Genomic DNA, 21,253 nt, shown 5'->3' with positions numbered 1-21,253 from the left:
ACGAATGAGTTTGTTCGAAAAGACAGGGATGATGTTGCATGGAGGAGAGCTTTTTGCGCCCGAGTTGTGAGAGCAATGGCCATACCCAGGCCTCAGAAAATTGCACAGACCTCCCTGAGCCAAGTCCCAACGACGATCGGGCGGCCTGGGGCAATTGCAAACGGACCAGAAAATGTACGAGTTTGCTGTCATCAAGGCTTCCATCTCACATCTGCATCGAGAGAGAATGGGTTTGCTCAGATCGGCATCAGCTTGGGAATCGAGGGAAAAGCTCCCAGCATCAAACGGATCGCTGGTGACCAAGACCGTCAATCTCTGCGCCCTCAATTCGAAGGCTTGCAGGTTCGCCGGACGGGGATGCAAATCGCATTTCTGTGAGTTCAAGGGTTGACAGGACAGGTCCACATACCGTTCCGGACTGCTGGGGTTATCCCTGACTCACATTCCCATTCGGTTGCATGGCAACTCACGACCTCGACATACGAGAGCCATCCAAGAGTGATGCAACAAAATAAAGAATTGTCGCTCTTCCTTGCCCTGTCAAATACCCACCGTCACGGAAACATTCTCTTCAGCACGTCACTCGTCTGTTTCGTAACAGCAAACATCGGGTGAGAATGTGTTTCAAGAGATTCAGCGTTCGGTTCCCGAAGCCCATAGACAACCAGTTCTGAACCCCTCTTCCTTTCCGAGCCTGAAAAAGGGGATTCCCGACACAGCCCACATTATTCACTGGCCAGAGGTCAAAGATGGATTCAAAATTGACAGAGTGACAGCTGCAGACAGGAGGGTAAGGAAAGATATGAAGTCAATTCCAAGAATCGGACCCTGGAAAGTGCTTGGGGATTAACCGAGGACACCAATGCAGCAGATGGCACCAATCTGAGCCTCGTCGTCGGGCCCAGGAACCTCCATGGTCACCCCTGTCCGGCTAGACGGGAGGATAGATCGGATCAATTGTGGGCGCTCAGCCTCAGTGGCAAACATATGACCGGGGCAGAGGTAGTAGGACGTGAGTCGAAACGAGGCCTGCGGTTCTCAACGGTGACGCAGGAGTGTGCGCCCTCGTGAGCAGGGAAGTTGAACCAAGAGTTTGGTGTGTCAATGGCTTTTTGAAATGCTGATTCGTGAGGAGAGCCGAGTTTCGAACCAATCCGATGGCCAAAGAGCGCCTTCCAAGCAGTGACTCCAGCCCCAAAGTCAGATGGCCCGTTCCTGTTCCTGGATGATTGATGGTGTGGGGGGGGCGAGACGGAAATATCGATTCGTGTTCCTCCATCTCTTCATTTCGCTTCTCATCCTGTTTGATGGCATCGAGAAGTTTGGGAGATCGACGGAGGCCGGGATCGCTGGATCAAAATGTTGGTGATGCAGGGGTGTGTTCCAAGGATGAGGCGGATGGGCGTGCCAACTCATCATCGTCGCCGGGCCAAGCAAGTCTGCGCTACAGCGGTTTGCCAGTGCCAGCCTCCCCCAATATCGTCGGATCCCACACAAATCTGTCCCTGATTCACCAAAATGCGCCAGTGTCGAGTCTCTTGAGGGCTGCAACTTGGACTATGGCAAATCGTCTGAAGTCTACTCCAGGCCAGCCTTCAATCGTCTCGCCGTGTTTCCGTCTCCATTTGGCCTTCAACTGTCGGTAGCAATCGTCAGACCCGGCCGAGGCTGCCTCGTGCTGTCCGCGTCCTCTCCTCGCAAATGCGCTCGATCCAAAGCCTTTGCCTCTCAAATGCCCTTAAAATCCCTCGTACGAATTCTCCCATACCGTCTACAGCTTTGACACTATCAAACGTGCAGCAAGTGGCTCGTGCAAAGGTCGGAGCGCCCATGCGACTGTCTGCGCCGTTCCACGTCGAGTTCGCGCACAACCACATTGCGCACCTGGCGACGAACTGGTCTAATTCCCCAACACCGCGATCCCTCCAAAAATAAATAGAGCGTTAGCATATCGGCACAAGATTTGATGTATCGTCACAACCATAATATAATCTATCTCCTGAGACTGGGGCGTGGACACTCAACAAGCCGAACCCAACCTCCGTGATTTTGCCCAACCGAGCGCATTGGACCAGCCACACAACTACGACACTCACCACTTTTTTCCCTCACCGAGTCCATGATACTGCTCAGTGACTCCGACACCTTGCTCCTACTCGAGGTCTCTTGTACTTGCTGCCGGCTCCCAGTGTTGGCCTGAATACCCACCACCTCGCGCTCAGTGCGCATCTTCCACGTTGTCCCAAGATCCTCTGCCAGGACAACGTACGGCAGTCGAGGTGTCTCAATCGGAGCAACCTCACTTTGACGACCGTTACGAGTATTACGACCCTCAACGAGAATCGTCACCCCGACGCCAGCAACCAAGTCCTACAACTCTCTCATCAAAACGTCCTCCATCCTCCACCTCCAGTAGTGCTCGGTCTCTCCGAAGGACTCCGAGGTTACAAGAAAGACCGCGTGGGCGAGCTGTAGGAACAAGATCCCCTCTACGAGCGAGAAGACCACCATCTCAATCCGGGACACCTCCAATCCGCTTTGACGAGTCTGGGTCGACTTCTCCACGGTACTTCCAACGCCTCGTACAAGACGAGTCTTACTGGCCACGGAGGACAACACACATCTCCAGACACACTCACGACGCCATCCTTTTTGCTCTAGAAGCAATTAGAAGAGGAAGTGGTGCTGATGCGAAGCCGCTGACACGAGATCTGCTTGAAGAAGAGGCTCGAATGTCAGATCTGGTAAGGGCCACCGTGCCCGGTACCGCCGCTGTCTCTGGCCGGACTCAAAATGGAGGAACATCTCGTACAGCTGCGGCTGCCGGCCCTGGGCCGACCCCGGCCGAACCACCTCGATATCGCACCCCCACCGATGTCATGCGCGAACGACGGCTACGGGAAGCTCGTCGAGCTGAGGAAGCGGCGGCCAGACAGCGTCAAGAGGAGGAGAGAAGGATGTTGACAGAGGAACAAGGCGTTGTTGGCGTTGGGGATGACCCTTCACGAAGAGTAACCGGTAGGACCGGCCCTCAACCGACCCAAACCTACAACATAAGCGGACCATCGGCTCAAGCGCCTGGTCCCTCAACTCGAAGACAAGAAAACATACCTCCGACACAGGCCGGTCCGTCACGAACGGGTGGGACATCCAGACCGGTTCCACCAGGGGGAAGAGGGCCCCCCGCAACGATTCAGCGAAATCGTACGGAAGCATACGAGCAACTGAACATTCCTGCCACCGCTAAGCCCACGGCGCCCTCCGAGCAGGTCCCACCGGCCGCCCAACAACCCCAAATTCCCTCGCAGTCGGTCCCCCCGGTTGGTGCTCAAGTCGAGCCTCAGCGTGGACAAGCTTCAGGAACCCGAGGCCGAAGTCGATTTCCAAATGCTTTTGAGAGATGGGAAGATCTGTCCGCGCATTGGGAAGGCATCGTGTCCTCCTTCATTCATCGTTTGGAAAATAACTCGGATGAGTTAGCCGGAAAGCCAATCGATCGACAGATGGCTCGACAGATCGAGGATTTGTCGGCCGCCGGTGCAAACTTATTTCACGCCGTGGTGGAACTGCAACGTCTTCGAGCTTCCTCGGAGCGAAAATTTCAGCGCTGGTTCTTTGAGACTCGGCACGAGCAGGAACAAGCACAAGAACGATTGGCAGAGCTCGAACGTCAACTTCGGGTGGAGAGAGAAGCTCAGACACTCAGCTCCACCTCTATCGAAGCGGTCCGTGCCGAAAAGAACCGGGCTGAGGAGCTAGTGAAAGAGATGCGGCGAGAACTCCAGATCAGCAAAGAAGAAGCTCGACGTGCTTGGGAAGAGTTGGGGAGACGAGAACAGGAAGAAAGAGAGAGGACGATTGCTCTGCGGAGTGGAGAACCCACAGTTATCGGCGGCGTCCAAGTTGTACCCATGCAAGGTCTTCCCAGTCGACAAGTGAGCGCCGCTCAGCGCCCACAGACTCGAGATGGACCGATTGCGGGCGTCGGGCCAACTGCGATGTCTGGCCAGCAACAGATGCAGGCTGCCCAGAGACCTCCATCCCGAAGCCAAACCACAACCACATCTCTGGACTCCCCTGGTGAAGAGAGCCGACAGTTCACATACCGACCTGACACGGGCAGTTCACCAACTGTGGCAGATCCATTTACCGAGACATCGCGCCCACAAGCCCAAGTTCGGCGTGAGCCAGACACTCAATTCTACACAACCCCGCCGCGCCCAACACAACTCCAAACCAGCGCTGCCGCTGCCGCTGCCGCACGTGCTGCAACAAGCGGTGGTCCGTCTCCTGGCAGAGCACCCACCGACCCTCGTTACTACCCGGCTGCCACCACCAATGCTCCAATGTCTGGTGCTGTGCCAACTCCAGTCCGCTCCGGAACTGGAGGCACAGACCGCTCTTACATCCCATCTACTGCCTCGGCCGCCTCGGAGGAGGAATATCACATCAATCCAGATGGCAGCTATACACGTGACGCCCAAGGCCGAAGAATTCCTTATCGCCAACCGATTGCCCCGGAGGCTGCTGAGCAGATGAGTGATGATGACGTTGGAGAGCAGGAGGACATCTCTGAAGACGGTGACGATCATGCTGCCGATGCCGAGAGGGAACGGATGTACGCCGCACAGTATCGACAGCCTCAATCTCAGCAATCAATTCCCACTACCTCCGCCACAGCTTCCAGTATTCCGCGGACGACATCCGGCGCCCTTCCATCCATTCCACAAGGCCGAATTATCGATCCGTCATCCCCTGGTTACGAGGGGCAAGGATATGAACCACCACCGGTAGTGACTCAAGCAACGGCAGGCTGGGAAACCCTTCAGACACGTCACCGCCATCCAACAAGATTGAGCGATATCATCGAAGAGCAAACCGCTCGTACCAGTCCCAGTCGTACGAGCTACGTTAGTGGCACAGGCGTATTACCCGGTGAAGGACCAAGCGGGACAGGCAGTGGTTCCGGCAACACATCTGGAAGGAGATAATTGTCTTCTTTGATGTCGGTGGTGAAACAGGCCCGGCCAATCCGGTGTACAAAATCCTTTGCTGCAGCCTCATCGTACCACTGAAAAGTTTGTTTCTCCCTACGATTTCCGTGCTGCTTTCGCTCGGAATCCTTGGAGGGACGGAAAAAATAAAAACTTTCTTTTTTCTCTCGCAAAGCCGCAGTATTCCCTTCGGGGATTACCAAATTCATCCACCACGGAATAACTCTAATTCAGTGTACAAAAATACCAACAATGCCTTTGCACATGACGAGACGGCACTCGAAACCTCACCATCTCCCGGGGAAAAGGCATTCGGAACCACCCCTATAATCGTCCTTTTTCCCGCTTCTGCATGGACTTGATCGTCAATTCAGCCTCGCACACTACAAAATCCCCCTTAAATGAGCTTCAAGCCGCCTTCATTGCTTGAACATCGAAACCATCGTGGACATATCGCTTCGATCGGCGCTTCAGTTCTGGACGGAATCTTATTTGATTAAAAGCTTGTGACGGGAAAGGAACGAGGGTTATGGATGGTGGCGGGAGCAAAAAGATTCTCCTTTTCGAAGATTATCGTGTGTTAGTTGTGATCATAGCAAGCGAGGGCGCAAAGGAGGGCGAAGGGCCAAGCTACTCATTAGTCAGTTCAGTCGGCCTCCAGGATACTTTGGAATGCCAATCATTTTGTTTTCAGTTACACTTTTACTCTCGTCGCAATTTTCGGCTTGTTTCCAGTCGGAAACTAGTATTGGAGCTCTTGCCCTTCCTCTCGAGTACATTCGTTACGTAGTGCACGATCCATGCGGTCGTCACTTAAAGGACTGAAGCTTGCTGGGGGGCGCTTGTCACCGTTGTAACAACTCATGGCTGCACAAGCCATCACCGTCATGGTGGCAGTATGCACGTTATGCTCCTCAATGCCTCTTGAAACAGCCTCGGGCAGCCATAGGAACCATCTCTTCCGCTGACCTCATACATATGGGAGAAGGGACAACCTGTGCCACAGGGATGGTTGAAAATGTGACGATATTCTGGCAAGATGGATTCGATCACGTTTTCAGTACTGCGCATTGTGCTGGCCGGTAGAGTGACCGGGGTCAAAGCCATCCTCGGACGGGTGTGCATCTTGTCCATATCAATCATTCTGTTGCTTCCAACCAATGAATAAATTGACCCATCCCTGATCCTCTGTATCCAATAGGTGATAACATTTGGATTGTACACGTTGGCAGCGATGCACGGACGGTCGGCAACTTTGGCCTGAAGCTGTCCCTGACTTTGTTGCACTAGTTTTGGCACTAGGGCAAGATTTGACTGAGTGTTTCCTGGACCAAGAGCGCTGCAGGGAAGTGCTGTACTTGCATTGACAACAAGAGTGTCCGTGACCGGTCCGTTGAGCTGCATAAAGACTCGAAAAACAACACCTCGGAAGTATGGGATAACAGTACTGACGGTGGCCGTATTTGAAGGTTGCCATGCTGGTGACGCACTGAGCAACATTGGTGCAATGGTTGTCAGGCCGGTTGATGGCTCACATTGCTGAAGTGGAAATGAATTTTCATGGTCAAGCACAGTCCCAGCAGTGTCTTCGTGATTGTACCGATCCTCGATTGCGCCACAGTAGCAGACATCGTTTAGGATTGAGTAGAGTGGTTCTGTATCATATGGACAGTGGAGGGTTGCGCAGGGATGGACGATCTTGGAAACGGTGAGCTGCGACGGTCTCGGATGAGGGTTGCTTTTCCAAAAAGACAACCTCCGGATACGCACATCTAGTCAAGGAAGCCGAAGACCCGGTCTTGTAGATCGACGACAATATCATCGATCTTGATGGGCGCCGCCAACGAGAGCGCCACAGACCAGAGCACGGGGAGGACCGTCAGCACGTCCGGCATTCTGTGTGGAAGGATGGTGTGTGGGTATTTGTGCAAACTTGTCCAAGTCAGTCGATGTGGGAAGTTGATCATCTGAGAAGTGAAACACCGCACGCAAGTGACAGAGTCGCAATTGCGGCATACCTACCATTGACGACTTGGTGTCCAGTGAACATGACGATAATGCCGGAGGAGCGCATCTGCGTAGTGGAGTTCGAGTATCACGAGGCTGGACTAATCCAAATTGGGAATACGAGGCTGAGAACGAGTAGCAGGCTTGGCAGCTGCATGGGGCCGCGAAAACCTGGTTTTGAGCCCACTGCGTCGATGTATCTTCTCCCACCGGTCTATCCATAGCACTTCAATTCGCTGACTTTAATGCATCTCGCATCCAACCCCAGTTTCTGCTTCCTGCTGGCCTTGCTGTCATGATGTGTCTCCGGGTGCTTCGGGTGGCTGGGAAAGGCTCACTCATTTCCACCCGCTCCCAACCACAACCATAACCGTCCCAGCCTCGCCACCATTTCCACCATATCTTTTCTCCCGATGCAGCTTTAATCACTTCTCCTTGTTTTCTTCCACATTCGTCAACGTGCGTCTTTTAGCATTCGTTTTGACTTCGTGCATTGATGAACATCTTCTAAAGTAATGAACTTGGACCAAGACACTCACATCCAAACAGTCAAGTCAACAACTCCTCAGTACCTTCGATCGGAATCTCTGAAATCCTCCTCTGCCTCGAACGAATACTTCTCTGATTATGCGTCCGACGCCGTCAGCCAGAAATCGAACGCGACGAGAGCAAGCTATGAAACACCCCCCTCTCGAATATCAACGCCGATCGTACGACGGAACCCCGTTGATTCCGAGATGACACTACCGGCGAGGCCCGGCGTAATGCAGCCGGCACCTCTCCACATTCGGCATGATCAAGATGGCGGGCCCAGCACGGTGCGAATGCTCTCGAATTTCGACGAGATGAGCCCTCCTACACCTGGAGTTGACGACACCCCATACATTCGATTTGCCATTGAGCAATTGACAAGAGATGAGGATGTCACGGGACGTGGCAGACATAGTACCGCAACCCCCGACAGAGCTGGATCCCCCATTCTTCCGCCAGCAGAGCCCGAGCCTGCAGAAGATGCCAACGCGTCGACGCCATCTCCGCCGCCGACTCCACCTCAACAACCGGCATCATCGCCACGACCACCATCTCAAACCCAGCGAAAACCGGTTCCCCAGGAGTTCATGATCCCCGTGGACCTGTCCAAAGATTTGCGCTCGCAACTTGGCTTTGTACCATTACCCTTACGCCTTCCCGTTCTTCTTCTATACTTATCCTTGTGCCTTTTAATGATTGCCGCCTTAATCTTCAACCTGATCTTCGTCTCTGGGAATCACGGACTTTACGACTATGACGGAGACGCCACGCCACGTTATTTTGTCTTCCAGTACCTCCCGCAATTGCTCGGAATCATCCTTATCTTATGGCTCTTCGTCATCGAAGCAGCGGTGTACCGATGTTTGCCTTATTTCTGCATGGCGCCGGCGCATCGCAATCAATGGGTCCTCCAAGAAATGCGCATCTTGCCATCAAACTATCTTCTCCCAGACCTGACCTTCTTCCGCACTCGCGAGCGACTGCTGGGTGTGACGTTTTTGATCTTTTGGTTGACCGGCTTTACCGTGCCACTGCTCAGCTGTGTCTTTCAGACCCAGTGGATCACCGACGATGGGCCTGCACGATTCCGCTGGACGACGGTGAGGGGGGTGGGCTGGACACTGGTGGCGCTGTACATTCTCCTCTGTTCGGGGATCATGCATTGCATGGTCCGTTTTCGCCGGCGCCACTCCAGCCTTCTCTGGGATCCCTGTTCATTAGCTGACTTGATCTGTCTCTTCCGACGCTCCAATGTGGGCGCTGATTTCGAGCAGACTGAAGTTTCTCCTGAGCCCAACAGGCAAATTCCACCCAAGAGTCAATTGCGCCTGGGATTCTGGACCACCTCTGAAAGACCTGATGTCTTTCATGCTGTGGGCGAGGAATACGCACCGGTCAAACGCCTTTCATTCCCGCCACCGCAACCGGAGAAACCGTCTGATGGCCTCCTCCATCCTCCTAATGACGCGGTGGATGTCGAAGCGCAACAACGCCACTCGTACGGTTCTGCATTCGCTCGCAATATTCACTCCCCGTTCGTGCGGTATCGGTGGACGACCTGGTTCCTACGCGACTCTGCCGTTTTGGCATGGATCATCGCAGCCATCCTTCTCATCATTGCGTTTTTGGTGGTCAGTTTTGTAAACAATGCTGTCCAGGATGGCTTTGATCCTCTACTTCCCTCGATTACCGATTCAAGCGGCTTCTCCCCCGCCAACTTCTTGTACAGCTTTCTTCCCGCATTTCTCGGTATGGTCCTCTTCCTTGCGTGGCAGCCGATTGACATGTACTTTCGTGCTGTTCAACCGTTCTGCAATCTCTCGCGACCGGCTGGCGCCGATGCCCACCATTCACTTCTACTATCATACCCGGCCTTGGGACCGGTCCACGTCATCGTCAGTTCCTTCCTCAACCACGATTACAAGGTTGGCTACATCAGCTTCATCTCCCTTCTGTCCCTATCGATTCCTGTCCTTGCCGGCGGAGTTTTCACCGCACAGTTTTTTGAGGCCGACGACCAAGTTCGAATGGTGGCCAGTATGCCCGGGTACATTGCGCTATGTGTCCTTGCCACCATCTATGCATTGTCATATATGATAATCTGGCCGACGAGAAAAAGGTATCTACCACACAACATCAACACAATTGCCGGGTTAATGAGTTGGCTGTACGCCAGCCCCTTGCTCGGCGACGGGATCCTCCAGAACGTCAGGACGAAAGCAGACCTCATCGCCAGACTGACGGGTTCCACTGCGACACCAACCACACCCACAGGTGATGCTGGCATGGATGAAACGGTCCAGTCAGGCCGCCGTTCGCGACGGGTGGCGCATCGTCTTGACCCAGCGCCAGGTACGAGATACGCCTTTGGCGTTTTTGTAGGCCGCGATGGGAAAGAACATCTTGGAATCGATCGACTTCAAAGGCCAGGGAGTCGTGAGATGATCATGGTGCCGCGGTCACCAAATTCGCCATAATACGCATAATGATGACGAGGTGATGATCTAAGACCCTGAGATGCGGTTTATTTTACGATTGAACGTGGATTTCGATTCTGACGGAAACGATTTTGCAATTTTACGCCATTTTAATGACATGGGGTGGCATCGGCCCGATAAAAGCAATTTTCTTTCTCAAGACGTCAAAAGGAGATGGCGCCTTTTTCTCACGATATTCACATCGGAATGGATCAGTCGCAGTGTACGATTTGACGGGCGTTTCGGCTGGTTATGGGGCCCGCATACAAAGAAAAGACTCGCAGGTTCACACCTCGGTACGGATTTTACAATGTACAGTACGTGACCTTCTTCGGCGGATGGTCTGAACAGTTTCGAGATACCCAATTCAAATAAGATACAGTCTAAATCATCCACTTCAGATCTGCTTTTGGCTTCCAAGCCGCTCGACCAAGTTCTGGTAATTTCGTTGCACCCATCCGACTTATCTTCACTCGGCATCGATGGCATCGATAATGATTTTCGAGATGGTTCTTTGTTGCCGAAGGCGAAGTGCTCGAATGCTACAAACACGGCCCTCCGGGTCAAGACCCCAGAGCACGGTCGTCTTCATCTAGAATGGATTATTCGACGACAGCATACTAACTCATATCTTGAGGGCTCAGCTTGGAACCAAGAGACACGTTTCTCTCAACCCAATGGCCCTAATGGCTTGTGCTGAAGCTCAGCCTTACCCAGTCCCCTGGTCACCCCCCGGTCGGCGCTCCGCTGACCAATGGCGTTGGATCATCTGACACTCTATGCACGTCAAAGTCGGCCCCCAAAAGGCGCAGCATTCTTATGCCGGGGCATGCCAGGCTCCAGTGTGCTTCTTCAATCCCTCAGAAATCTCTCAGGATTGGAGTCATTTCTTCGGTCATCATACTAACCAGCGATTCAGTATATAGCGTATCTTTGCCGCGAGGGGACAGAAGCAGTCTACGAAGCGACAAGACTCTTATCTTATTGATCCAACACTCTATTCCACCTTCCAATCGGCTCTTGAAGGAGACTATCTCAAGTGATGGCCCCGCTTCCTCCACCGAAAGCCTTCCCCTCCCTCAGCGACTTTGACCCTTCGGGGGAGACCTTCACTTGCATCTTTCCCCTCGTTGACAAAGGTCGGTGCTGCACAAATCGAATCAATAAAAGGGATCGGCAGGCCGCTTCGTCTCTTCACGGAAGGATCCTAAAATGCTCATCTGCTATTGAACGTGCTTCTCTTATCAAGCAATTGGTAGTGGTGTGTTTCTGCCAGCAAAGACACCGTGAGAAGATCCAGAGCTCCCAGCTCGAACAAGAAATTTGTCAAAAATGGCAGAGCGAGGTAGAGCACACATCATCTACCGAAGTGAAGCAAGAGGCAGAAGAACTTCTGGTCAAGCCATCACCAGCAATTGTCAAGCGGCCGGGTTCTCCCGTCTCCTCTTCGACAGCCCATCCAAGGTACAATCTGAGATCCAACGACTCACGGACTCCTTCAGGCCTGGGAGTATCGAGTCCGGAGCCTCGTGACCCCAGTCCGGAATTCGAACCGATCACAAAGAGCCCGACAACGCTCGTGTCAGTCCTTCTCCGAGACCTCTCACGCAAAAGGGACCATCAACTGGGAGACTTGTATCTCTTCTTGAGAGACTCAAGTCCAGGCATGGTCAAGATCGGATATTCGAGAAAGGTGGAAGAGCGTTTGAAAAGATGGGAACGATCATGCAACTACACTCCGATCCTGAAACGTCTAATCAGACAAGTCCCTCACGTACCTCGCGTGGAAATGCTGGTCCATCTCGAACTCCATCAGTACTGGCGCCGAGAAAAAAGGTGCAAACATAATCCGCTCTGTGGCAAGCAACATCAAGAGTGGTTTGAGATCGACGTCGAGACTGCAGCTGCAAGCATGGACAACTTTGCAGAATGGATCACGGTCACCGAACCGTATGACGAGAATGGCCAGCTGAAGAACAAATGGAGAAATATTATCCTAAAGATGGAGAAAGATGGCAAGGTCGTGACCTCGCAGATGCTTCTGGATGCGGTCTGCAAGACTGAAGACGCGGTCGTAAAAGAGCCGGCCCGGGACGGGGCCATCACATCACCACGGATACCGGCGTTCGCAATGACTCGAGAGCCTGAGCCGGGACACGCACCATCTACCAAACCGGCCGGCAATCCTGCTTCCGTTGACGAGACCGTGTCGACATTGATCGAGGTTATTAAATCGCTCCCCTCAGATCGAATCGCTCTGCTTCAGGCTGTCCTTGACGCGGCCAAATCGAGAGTGCCAGTCCCAGTAGCTTCCTGAGCAGACCCTGGCCCCACTTCTCTTACGCTTGGGTGTCTTACTTTGCTTGACAGCATTTGATATGTATATTTGGATATCACTGTCTGGATTCGGGTGGCGTTGTTCGGAGGGCGGGTATGAATGGCGATCGAACGAGATATGGACATGATGTTATGGATTTATGCATTTGTAGGAAGGACTTTGATGGGACAAAGACCGTAGGCCATCTCCGGATCCAACGTTGCTATGCTTTTGGTTCCTCGCATGGCCCTCCACGTGGCGTCGGCTCTCGTAGGATTTGTAGATTGGGTATCTCTCTTGAGATTGACTGGCCTGGAAGGGAGCCTCTGATCTTCAGGCACCGAAGAGGAATTGCTTACATATTGCACTCATTCATGCTTGCGGCCATCTCCAACCTCCCAGCTGTCTCCCCGCCTCACCATGTCGTGAATGGCCAATCTGAGTTTTGATATCTCACACGTGACAATCGGTAGCTGGCCCTTTGAAGAGCTCGAGCTCTCAGCGGGTAATTAGCCTGCACGCTATATTGTAACCGAAAAAGAAAATCCTTACGGGATCATCCTTCGCAATTAGTGATGGCACATTGGAGCACCCGGGCCGCAAGGTAGGTAAGCCAGGCACATATAAACTCTCTTCTTCCCAGCGTGTGACGTCCTGATATTACCACCAGGCTCCTAGAGTTCGCAAGGCACTGTTACTACAAGGCAGCGTTTGAGGATATCAAAATGCTGTTCACCAATCTCCCAAACATTTCGCTGTTATCAGCCAGTTGTTTACTCACGACAGCCTTGGCTACAAACATCACCGTCTATCAGGCCGGTGTGCCCTTTGTGCCCACACCACTACCCGAGCCTGGGGCAGCGGCGGACTTTGAAGCCATCATCGAGCATTTCAACCGCCTCGGCCGCACGACGGTGTGGAACCTCGTCAAGAAGATCCCGTTTGAAGGCGACACCGGCGAGCCCGAAGGCATGATCAACATCGGCGAGGAAAGATATATCCTGGGCCGCGGCGACTGGACCGAAAAGACTGTCTCGTACGGGAAGAATGTCATCATCAACGGCACGGATCGCTCGCCTGGCGCCGGCTATGCTCACCTGCTCATCTACGACGGGGAAGGGAAACGTGTGGCCGACGCAACCCTGACGCCACCAGGTGATATCGAGTACCACATTGGCGGCATCGAATATGACGGCGAAGTCATCTGGGCGACGCTTGCGCAGTATCGGCCCAACACGACTGCGACAATTGTCTCGGTCGATCCCTTGACCCTCAATCATGAGAAAGTCATCCACTACGCCGACCACCTCGGCGGCATCGTGCACGACAAGAAGCGCCAGCAACTCAACACTCTCAACTGGGGTGCTCGCAACGCATCGATCTGGGACTTGAGCCATGCCCCGAACCCGTACCCAGAATTCTCCAAGCCGGTCGCCGTCGTCCGCAACCCGAGCTTCTACGTCGACTATCAGGACTGCAAGTTCCTAGGGCACTCGAAAGTGTACGCGCACCGTCCCGTGATGATGTGCTGCGGCGTTGCGACGTTCTCCAACAATGTCACCGTGGGCGGGTTGGCACTTGTCGATGTTGACACGATGATCCCATTGTCCGAGGTTCCATTGACCATGGAAAGTGATCTGGGGACGCCCATTACTCAGAATCCGTTCGATGTCGCGCTCGTCGACGAGACGATGCGTCTGTATTTCTTGCCCGATCAGCATAATTCGACACTCTACGTTTATGAGCCGGAGGTGAAAAGTCCTTACCAATATTAAAACTGACCGTGACCTTCCAAATGTGGACGAAGATGAAAATAAAAAGGAGACGATATTGCAAGCGTTACCATCATGATAATGTGGACATGTGACCACTTAATGATATTGTAAATATCTGCCATAAGCCCCATGAATTGAGGAGGCTGCCAATATATATAAATTTATGTTGTGAGAACAGATAATTTCGCGACCAATTCTCTTGAGGTGTGACCCATCTGGCGTTCGGCTCTGTACGGTGCAGAAATGAGTTAATCACATCATGATAGAAGCCTGCGGCCGCAGTATCCGCCTTCAAGTAAATTTGAGAGACAACGAGATGTCACCTCTCCGCCCCTGATCTTCATACTGATAAGGTCCAAGGCCACAGCAACTTTACGGCAAGGTTCTAGTATGTCTCTGAGGCCGCTGTTATGGTCACTGCCTCCATATTTGAGAGAATAAGCTGTTGCCTCGAGATGCTTCTCCCCGAACGAATTGGATTCGACAGGCTCCGAAGAAGGATCCACGGAGCTCCCCTAGGCTGTAAGGCAACTGTCGGTCAATGAAACGAGACTTGATCTCCGAGCTGGTAGCCGGCTGAGAAGCATCCAGCACGGTCCTGGACAGCTAATGAGTTAATTGGAATAAGATGAAGCAGAGAGTGTGTGGTCGAGCTGAAGGTTGGCCGAGAAAGCATATTGACGAACAAGCCATTCCCTACTTTCAATGTTGGCGTGAGGTGACCACATCCACAGATGCAGCCTGAGCTAGCGTAAGGAGACAAGGCCTTGCAAGAAACAGAAAGCAAACTTCGAGTAGGATACTGAAAAGTATATCAATTTCGGAGCCGGAGCTCTCGCACGGTTCATCTTAGCAGGCATCCCTGTTGAGCTAGCAATAAATATACCAAGGGGCAGATTCGGCATAGATGACGGGTATCGTGACGACAGATGTCCTGGACAAACCATACCCAGCTCGAAGCTCGAGTCACATTTCGCAACGGTGACGTTGATATCGAGCAATAACGCCAAACTCCTCGCTATTTAAAAAAACAGTTCCAGGCATGGAAGACTTAGCAGGGCAAGCTTGCCGAGCTAGACCTGAATGCATTCACATATTCTCCATAAACCTGCCCGTACTGAGGCCGCTACTCCGACTCACACGGCTGCCATCCTGACTTGCGAGGCTTCTTCCGACCCCATCCCTCAATCCTGGGACTGGAAGACCAGCCGTCGGTAGTGGAGGGGCGTTCTCATCCATGGTTGGAGGCTGTTGGATAGGCAATCGAATCGAACTTGCAGCAGGACTTAATGTGACCGGCGTTCGAGCTGGACTGGGTCGCATCACGGCGTAACCTTCGGGACGGCTAGGCATGGTCAAGGAAATCTGGCTGCTATTCCGGGCCATGGGGGTAATTGGCTCAACGAAGTCTCTGGCACTGGATGTCGTCCCTGCAGTGGTGGTCATGTCTCCAGTTCTCGTCCCGGTCGTGGCGGTGGTTGGAGAAGGCGGGAGTGTCGGTGACTGATTTCCCTTCCCGCCATAGAAGCCCTGACTGTCCCGATAGAATGAAGCCCCTGAAAGACCTCTCTCCTGGTTGCTTGATGGATCTGAAGGGCCGGCCAAAGATTCCTTCTCAAATGCCCCATAATTTCCGCCATACGGGTCCCCTCCATTGCTCAGTACTGGAGCAATCTTTCGGCCGGCGATGCGTTGAAAGCCTCGTTCTGCTTCTTTGACACTGGGATCGGTCAAGCCCGTGGTGTTGGTGGCTAGAGTCTGATTGCTCTGCGGCCTGAGGCGTTTGAGGCTAGAAGCGACCGCGGCCGCCAAGGGAGTAGTTGAAGACCGTTGAGACATGGCCTGAGAGGCTCCTGGACCACTCCCACTAGCAAGCTCCCTGGCGGCAATTTGTTCAGGAAGTTGACCACGTTCTTTGAGCCGACGGCGATACCATCGAAGAACCACCAGTATAATTGCCAGCATCAACGCGACACCCGCCACGCCTCCGACCACGCCTCCGACCACTTGTTGCTGTGTGGGCGTCAATCCCGGTCCACTTCCGCCTCCATCTCCGCCTCCCGAGCCCGAGTCGGAATCAGAGGTAGCTGCAGACCCCGAAGAGGCTGTGGGGGATCCGGCGGCGCCTGTCACCGCAATGCCCGGAATCACGCCAGATGCAGAAGCTCCGGTATAACCAGATGCAGCAGAACCCTCGGTCAGGAGGGATGAAGTCGCCGTGGCTTGGCCAAAAGTAAAGGTGTCAGAATGATGACTCCGGGTGGTCGCGGCGCTCCTGGTGCTGGCCGTTCTGGCGGTGGCGTCCTTGGATGAAGTTCCGATGGCGACGACCGTGCCATTAATCAAGGATATTTCAAAGGTGGATGTGGCGGTGACTGTGACCGTATGCCCCTCGGTGAGTGTCATGTCCGGCAGGGTCGCGGTGCTGTTGAAGGCCTCCGAGAGGATGGAGCCAGCTGGACTTGGATCTGCGGTAGGAGTAATTGTCGAATCAACGGATGGCGACGGGGTCGGTGGAGGAGTCATTATCTCTGGAGACGAACTGGTCGTGCTTCCATCCGCTCCGCTAGTGGTGTCCGTGATTCCTGGTACGGTCAACGATCCCATATCGGACAAAGAAACGACGGTTCCAGAGGTCGCAGCAGGTACCTCCGTGACCTTCGACGTGGACGTCCCGTCGTTCACATTGATCTCGATGACACTGGCCGTGATGGTCGCATCTGGATCTCGGGGAAGAAGGTATATTCCAGCATTTCGTCGGGGCAACACCGGTCGTCGGACCCGCTGATATTCGCCGAAAATGTTTCGTCTCTGAAAGTCGGACAGACTGATGGTCCGAGTTGGCTGAATGTCATTGTCTGGGTCGCCTCGTATACCGAGTTCTGAAGTGAAGAGTCCTTCGGTCATTCTGGACCCCGTGTCACGAGGATTTCGTATTCCGGGTTTGGCTGTTTTCATTCGTTTCGAAGGTCTTTCCATCTCGTCTCGGAAACAAATATGTGCACGTCCAATGCAATTGGCATAAGCAATCGGGGGGTTTGAAAGCACGGTTTTGAAATAGTCGGGTTATTGTTGTGGTGCGTTGTAGGCAAACGAACGGTGCCGTGGGCAGACTGCAATATTGAGCAGTCTAGGATTGAACGAGAGTAGGGAACGAGCGAAAGCCGGCAAGAAGCTCAGCGAGAGAAATTGAGAATGAACAGAGTCTGACAAAGAGAGGTAGCAGTGTCAGTCAATGTGACACATGGAGACTAGGAGAAAAGGAGGGTGATGTACCTCGCGAAGATTATTGCATGATGAGAAAAACGATCTTGTCGCAGGTATGGTTCGTAGATTTTTTCAGCAGCTTAAATGAGCGAATGTCGTGGGGGAGTATTAGGGTCAAATCGCAATTGGGATCGAGGCTCGATGTGGTGTTGTGAATGAAAGCGAAGGGGGGCTCCTCCTTGTTTCCAACCCCGGGCAAAGAATGAGTATTATTCCCACTTCCGCGTGTCTCGGGGACGGGGAACGGATCGTAGCTCGATTCGCGAAGGAAATGTATTAGTGGTAGCGAGTGTAGCGGTAGACACGCGACATTATTAGAAAGACGACAAAACCAACAAAAACATCGACAGGAGCACACAATTGGCAATGACGAGGAAAAGAACGAGAAGAGAAGCATGAGAGCTGGAGAGCTGAGAGAGAGAGCGCAGCGCAGACCAGAAGGCAAAGGAAAGGGCGAAACGGGAGACTGGGGTCCACCGTTGAACGCCACAAGTGCCAGGAGGTGGATGTGATTTATTGGTATGGAATTCATATCCAGCCCTCGACCACTTGTTAGCGTTGGTTAGCTTCGGTCTTTTCTAGTTAGCCCAAGTTAGCCTGGCTTAGGGCAGACGTCGGCTACGTTAAAAGCGTCCCCCCCCGGCGAATTGCTGACATGCGAATGGCAGAAGTAACCGTCAGACCGTCGTATTCGTTGTATCGGCGCTCTCAACAGGGTCAAAATCTGCCTTTCTTTTTCTGACTGACAGATATGTTCCTGACCTGACCATCTCACTAAATTCGCACCGGATGGGTTCCTGCATTAATAAGCTTTGGCACGGAGATGAAGGTACCGATCACTGGTCAAATGAGCATTGAGCTGCCTCTCCGTCTTCTCCATCTTCTTCTCTTGCTCACTTCTTCTTTCCTCCACTCTCGAAATTTGTTCATTTTGACACCCCGTCAAATTTCCATTCAGAATTTCTACCATTCTGAGAAATCTCCACCACACGTCCACCCGAAACCTAACGGCTCAAACGTTTCCTCTGTACGAGGAACTCTCTGGCCAGCTGTGCCCAACTGCGCGGGCGGCTGCACGCAATTCCATCTCGGAAAATCTATCCCCTGCTGCTCCCCTTGAGAGAATGTCCGCAGAGCCGCGTCTGTCCCCGACGAATACAGTCTCTTCTCATTTACTACCAAGCCGTCGCTTACAAGTCAAGCGATCGCCGGAGTTGCATCAAAAAGCAAAAAGACGTCCCTCGCGTCTGGTCCGGAGTGGGGGAAGCAAGAAAAATACCATATCCGAGACAACAGGTCACTGCTATCTACGTCGTTGACCGACTCCTTCCGAGCCAAGGCCATCTTCGTTTGAGACAAAGGCTCTTGGTGGGTTGACGTGATCATGCTCCAGCATCAACTCATCTGTTTGCTTTGTCTGGGTGTCTGCAGATCTCGTAAGAAGGCCAATGTTAATCGCCCAGGTCTAGGTCGCGTGCTTCTGCCATCGTTGAATTTTTTCATTTTTTTCTTCTTGAACTAGTCATGACCTCATTTCGCTTCGTTGACCCACGGCCAATTCTGCAGCATTACTCCGTAATTAATTGTTTTGATTTTTTTTTTTTTTTTTTTTTTCCCCTGCAAGGCTGGTCCAGTCGAAGTGTCTTACTTTCCTCTTCGTCTAAATTGCAAAAACATGGGTTTCGAGGATGATGACTAGCTGGGGAAATCAAAACGCATTGTTCCCGTGGGTGACTTCTCCGGATTAGCCTAGATGACAACACATGATTGAAATCGACTGGTCTGGTTGTCTTGTTTGGTCGCGCTGAGAAAGGTGGAATTGTTCCTTCTGAGATCTTACCAGGTTGTCGTATGGAGCACCAATGATACCTCGGATAAAAATGTTCACTTCACGAGCATCATTGATTTGGACACCCGTGTTTGATCTTGCCACATCCCCGTTAACGAGGAAACCTCTGACCGTGAATGTTCGTTCAATCGTGTTGGTCTTGCCATCCCGAGAAGAAGCGGGGGTGAAAATCTTCTCCAATCTGTCTCTGCTGCCGCCTCGCTCTTGATCCGTCCCTCTATGTTTATGGCGATGCGGAGATGGTCACGGATTGCCGAGATGGACAACTGTTATAACTGTTCTTCTCTGACATTGACTTCGTCGCGTTCTAGTTGACAGCTCAGACCATGGATGCGGCAGACGTGGCATTCTTGAGCCTGGACGAGTTGACACTGTCCCGCATTGGAAAAGCAATCGACGAGGATGCCGAATACCGCGCAATGGCTGTCAACGTTGGCCTTTGCTTCGGAATAAGATCGACGGAGTCTGGGACCGGGATGGTCTTTGTCCTTGATAGAGGAGCGACCAACGTGTTCTTCGAACCGCCATCCTCGATGAAGCCTCAATTCGTTCTCAATGCCGGGACACATCATTGGCAACAATTCTTTGCCGCCGTCCCCAAGCGACCTTTCCAGTCCTACTGGGGGATGCTCCGTGTGCTTGGCCAACCATCGGGGGTCGAAGTCTGCGGCGATGTCTCCGCTTTCACTGCTCATGCTCCAGTCTGGAGACTCGTTTTAGATCGCGTTCGAGCAGCCATTAGCCTCCTCTCTCCCTCAACCAGCCAGACCGGGTATTTGGCCGATGATGAGCTGGACGATGACTCTATCATCGGTCATTATACCTGGATCACTCTCCCACAGCTAGGGAAATGCAAGGTCTTTTATGAGACCTCGGGCCATGGAGGCCAACCGGTCCTTTTCCTTCACACAGCCGGCGCCGATTCCAGACAATTTCACTCTCTCATGCAAAACAAGCAGCTCCAAACCAAATGCACTATGTACGCCTTCGACCTTCCTGGTCACGGCCGATCGTTTCCCGGAACTCAGCAGTATCCTCTTTCCTATTCCCATTCCGAAGAAATCTACGTCTCGGCCATCGGACAAATGATTTCCAAGCTGAGGTTGAGTCGTGTCATAGTCTCGGGCGCCAGCATGGGAGGACAGGTGTGTCTCGCGGTCGCCCTTCGAGCACAAGAGCTGGACATCAGGGGCGTCATTCCCTGCGAAGGATGTGACTACCTCCCGAAGCAGCAAGCTCAAACAATCTACTCTCTCGTCGGTGACGAAGCCATTCTCAATCCCGAGCGAGTGTGTGGAATGATGTCACCGACCTCCCCGGCGATGTACAAGCGCTTGAACTGGTGGATATATTCGTCTCAAGCGAGCCAAATATTTCCGGGGGATCTGAAGTTTTACTTCGAAGGCTGGGATGGGAGGGACCGAATGGGAAAGATTGATACCAAGAGATGTCCTGTTTACATGCTTACTGGGGAGTATGACTATAGTTGCACGCCTGACATGAGCCGAGCCACTGCTGCAAAGATCAATGGTGCTGTATTTGAGGAAATGAAAGGCCTGGGACATTTTCCCATGAGCGAGGATCCGAAGAGGTTTCTGCCATACTTCATTCGGGCTTTGGAGCATATCAGCCAAGAGGCGAGATGACTCCACACCGTCGATAAAGGACCCACTATGTCTGATGTGGTCATTCAGTAGCAATTCGTACAGGTCTCATTTGTTCGTCTCCGATGGAATCCTTAGTCGTAGTCTTGAGTATTGTCTGAGAAGCTTGACGCGGCGCCATTCGTCTGGCATGAAGGAATCTAAGTCCTGGGACATATTTAACGTTCCACGTGAACAATGGCTTCAGAGTATCTGGATGATTCGGGAGCCGAAGGACTGAGGACAAGTCTGGTGGAAGATATGAATGTCATACGAGGAATGGTTGGGAGGTTGAGATTCCAGCTGTGAACTTACCTCAACGGAAGAAGACCGATGGTCACTGGATTTGAAGTGCCTCCAGAAATGATGGTAGATCGCGGATCCATTAAATTC

The 21,253-nt window shown here is 52.7% G+C and overlaps 6 protein-coding genes across 6 annotated transcripts; 5 read left to right on the top strand and 1 right to left on the bottom strand.

Annotated features, from left to right (window-relative positions):
- Nucleotides 1-2,732: 2,732 nt before the first annotated feature.
- Z518_07889 (uncharacterized protein) lies at nt 2,733-4,991 on the top strand (the record flags this gene model as incomplete). The annotated part of the gene is made up of 1 exon (XM_013413632.1): nt 2,733-4,991. The coding sequence occupies one exon, from the start codon at nt 2,733-2,735 to the stop codon at nt 4,989-4,991; it is 2,259 nt and encodes a 752-aa protein (XP_013269086.1).
- A 2,525-nt stretch (nt 4,992-7,516) lies between these two features.
- Nucleotides 7,517-10,009, top strand: Z518_07888 (uncharacterized protein; the record flags this gene model as incomplete). The annotated part of the gene is made up of 1 exon (XM_013413631.1): nt 7,517-10,009. One exon carries the CDS (start codon nt 7,517-7,519, stop codon nt 10,007-10,009), a length of 2,493 nt encoding a protein of 830 aa, XP_013269085.1.
- Nucleotides 10,010-11,051: 1,042 nt separating this feature from the next.
- Z518_07887 (uncharacterized protein) lies at nt 11,052-12,326 on the top strand (the record flags this gene model as incomplete). The annotated part of the gene is made up of 1 exon (XM_013413630.1): nt 11,052-12,326. The coding sequence occupies one exon, from the start codon at nt 11,052-11,054 to the stop codon at nt 12,324-12,326; it is 1,275 nt and encodes a 424-aa protein (XP_013269084.1).
- A 725-nt stretch (nt 12,327-13,051) lies between these two features.
- Nucleotides 13,052-14,101, top strand: Z518_07886 (uncharacterized protein; the record flags this gene model as incomplete). The annotated part of the gene is made up of 1 exon (XM_013413629.1): nt 13,052-14,101. The coding sequence occupies one exon, from the start codon at nt 13,052-13,054 to the stop codon at nt 14,099-14,101; it is 1,050 nt and encodes a 349-aa protein (XP_013269083.1).
- Nucleotides 14,102-15,190: 1,089 nt separating this feature from the next.
- Nucleotides 15,191-17,080, bottom strand: Z518_07885 (uncharacterized protein; the record flags this gene model as incomplete). The annotated part of the gene is made up of 1 exon (XM_013413628.1): nt 15,191-17,080. The coding sequence occupies one exon, from the start codon at nt 17,078-17,080 to the stop codon at nt 15,191-15,193; it is 1,890 nt and encodes a 629-aa protein (XP_013269082.1).
- A 2,463-nt stretch (nt 17,081-19,543) lies between these two features.
- Z518_07884 (uncharacterized protein) lies at nt 19,544-20,863 on the top strand (the record flags this gene model as incomplete). The annotated part of the gene is made up of 1 exon (XM_013413627.1): nt 19,544-20,863. The coding sequence occupies one exon, from the start codon at nt 19,544-19,546 to the stop codon at nt 20,861-20,863; it is 1,320 nt and encodes a 439-aa protein (XP_013269081.1).
- Nucleotides 20,864-21,253: the final 390 nt, after the last annotated feature.

Source organism: Rhinocladiella mackenziei (genome assembly GCF_000835555.1).
Source record: "Rhinocladiella mackenziei CBS 650.93 unplaced genomic scaffold supercont1.6, whole genome shotgun sequence".
Classification (NCBI taxonomy): domain Eukaryota; kingdom Fungi; phylum Ascomycota; class Eurotiomycetes; order Chaetothyriales; family Herpotrichiellaceae; genus Rhinocladiella; species Rhinocladiella mackenziei.
Note: the sequence above shows the minus strand (reverse complement) of the source record. Positions and strands in the feature narration are given on the sequence as shown.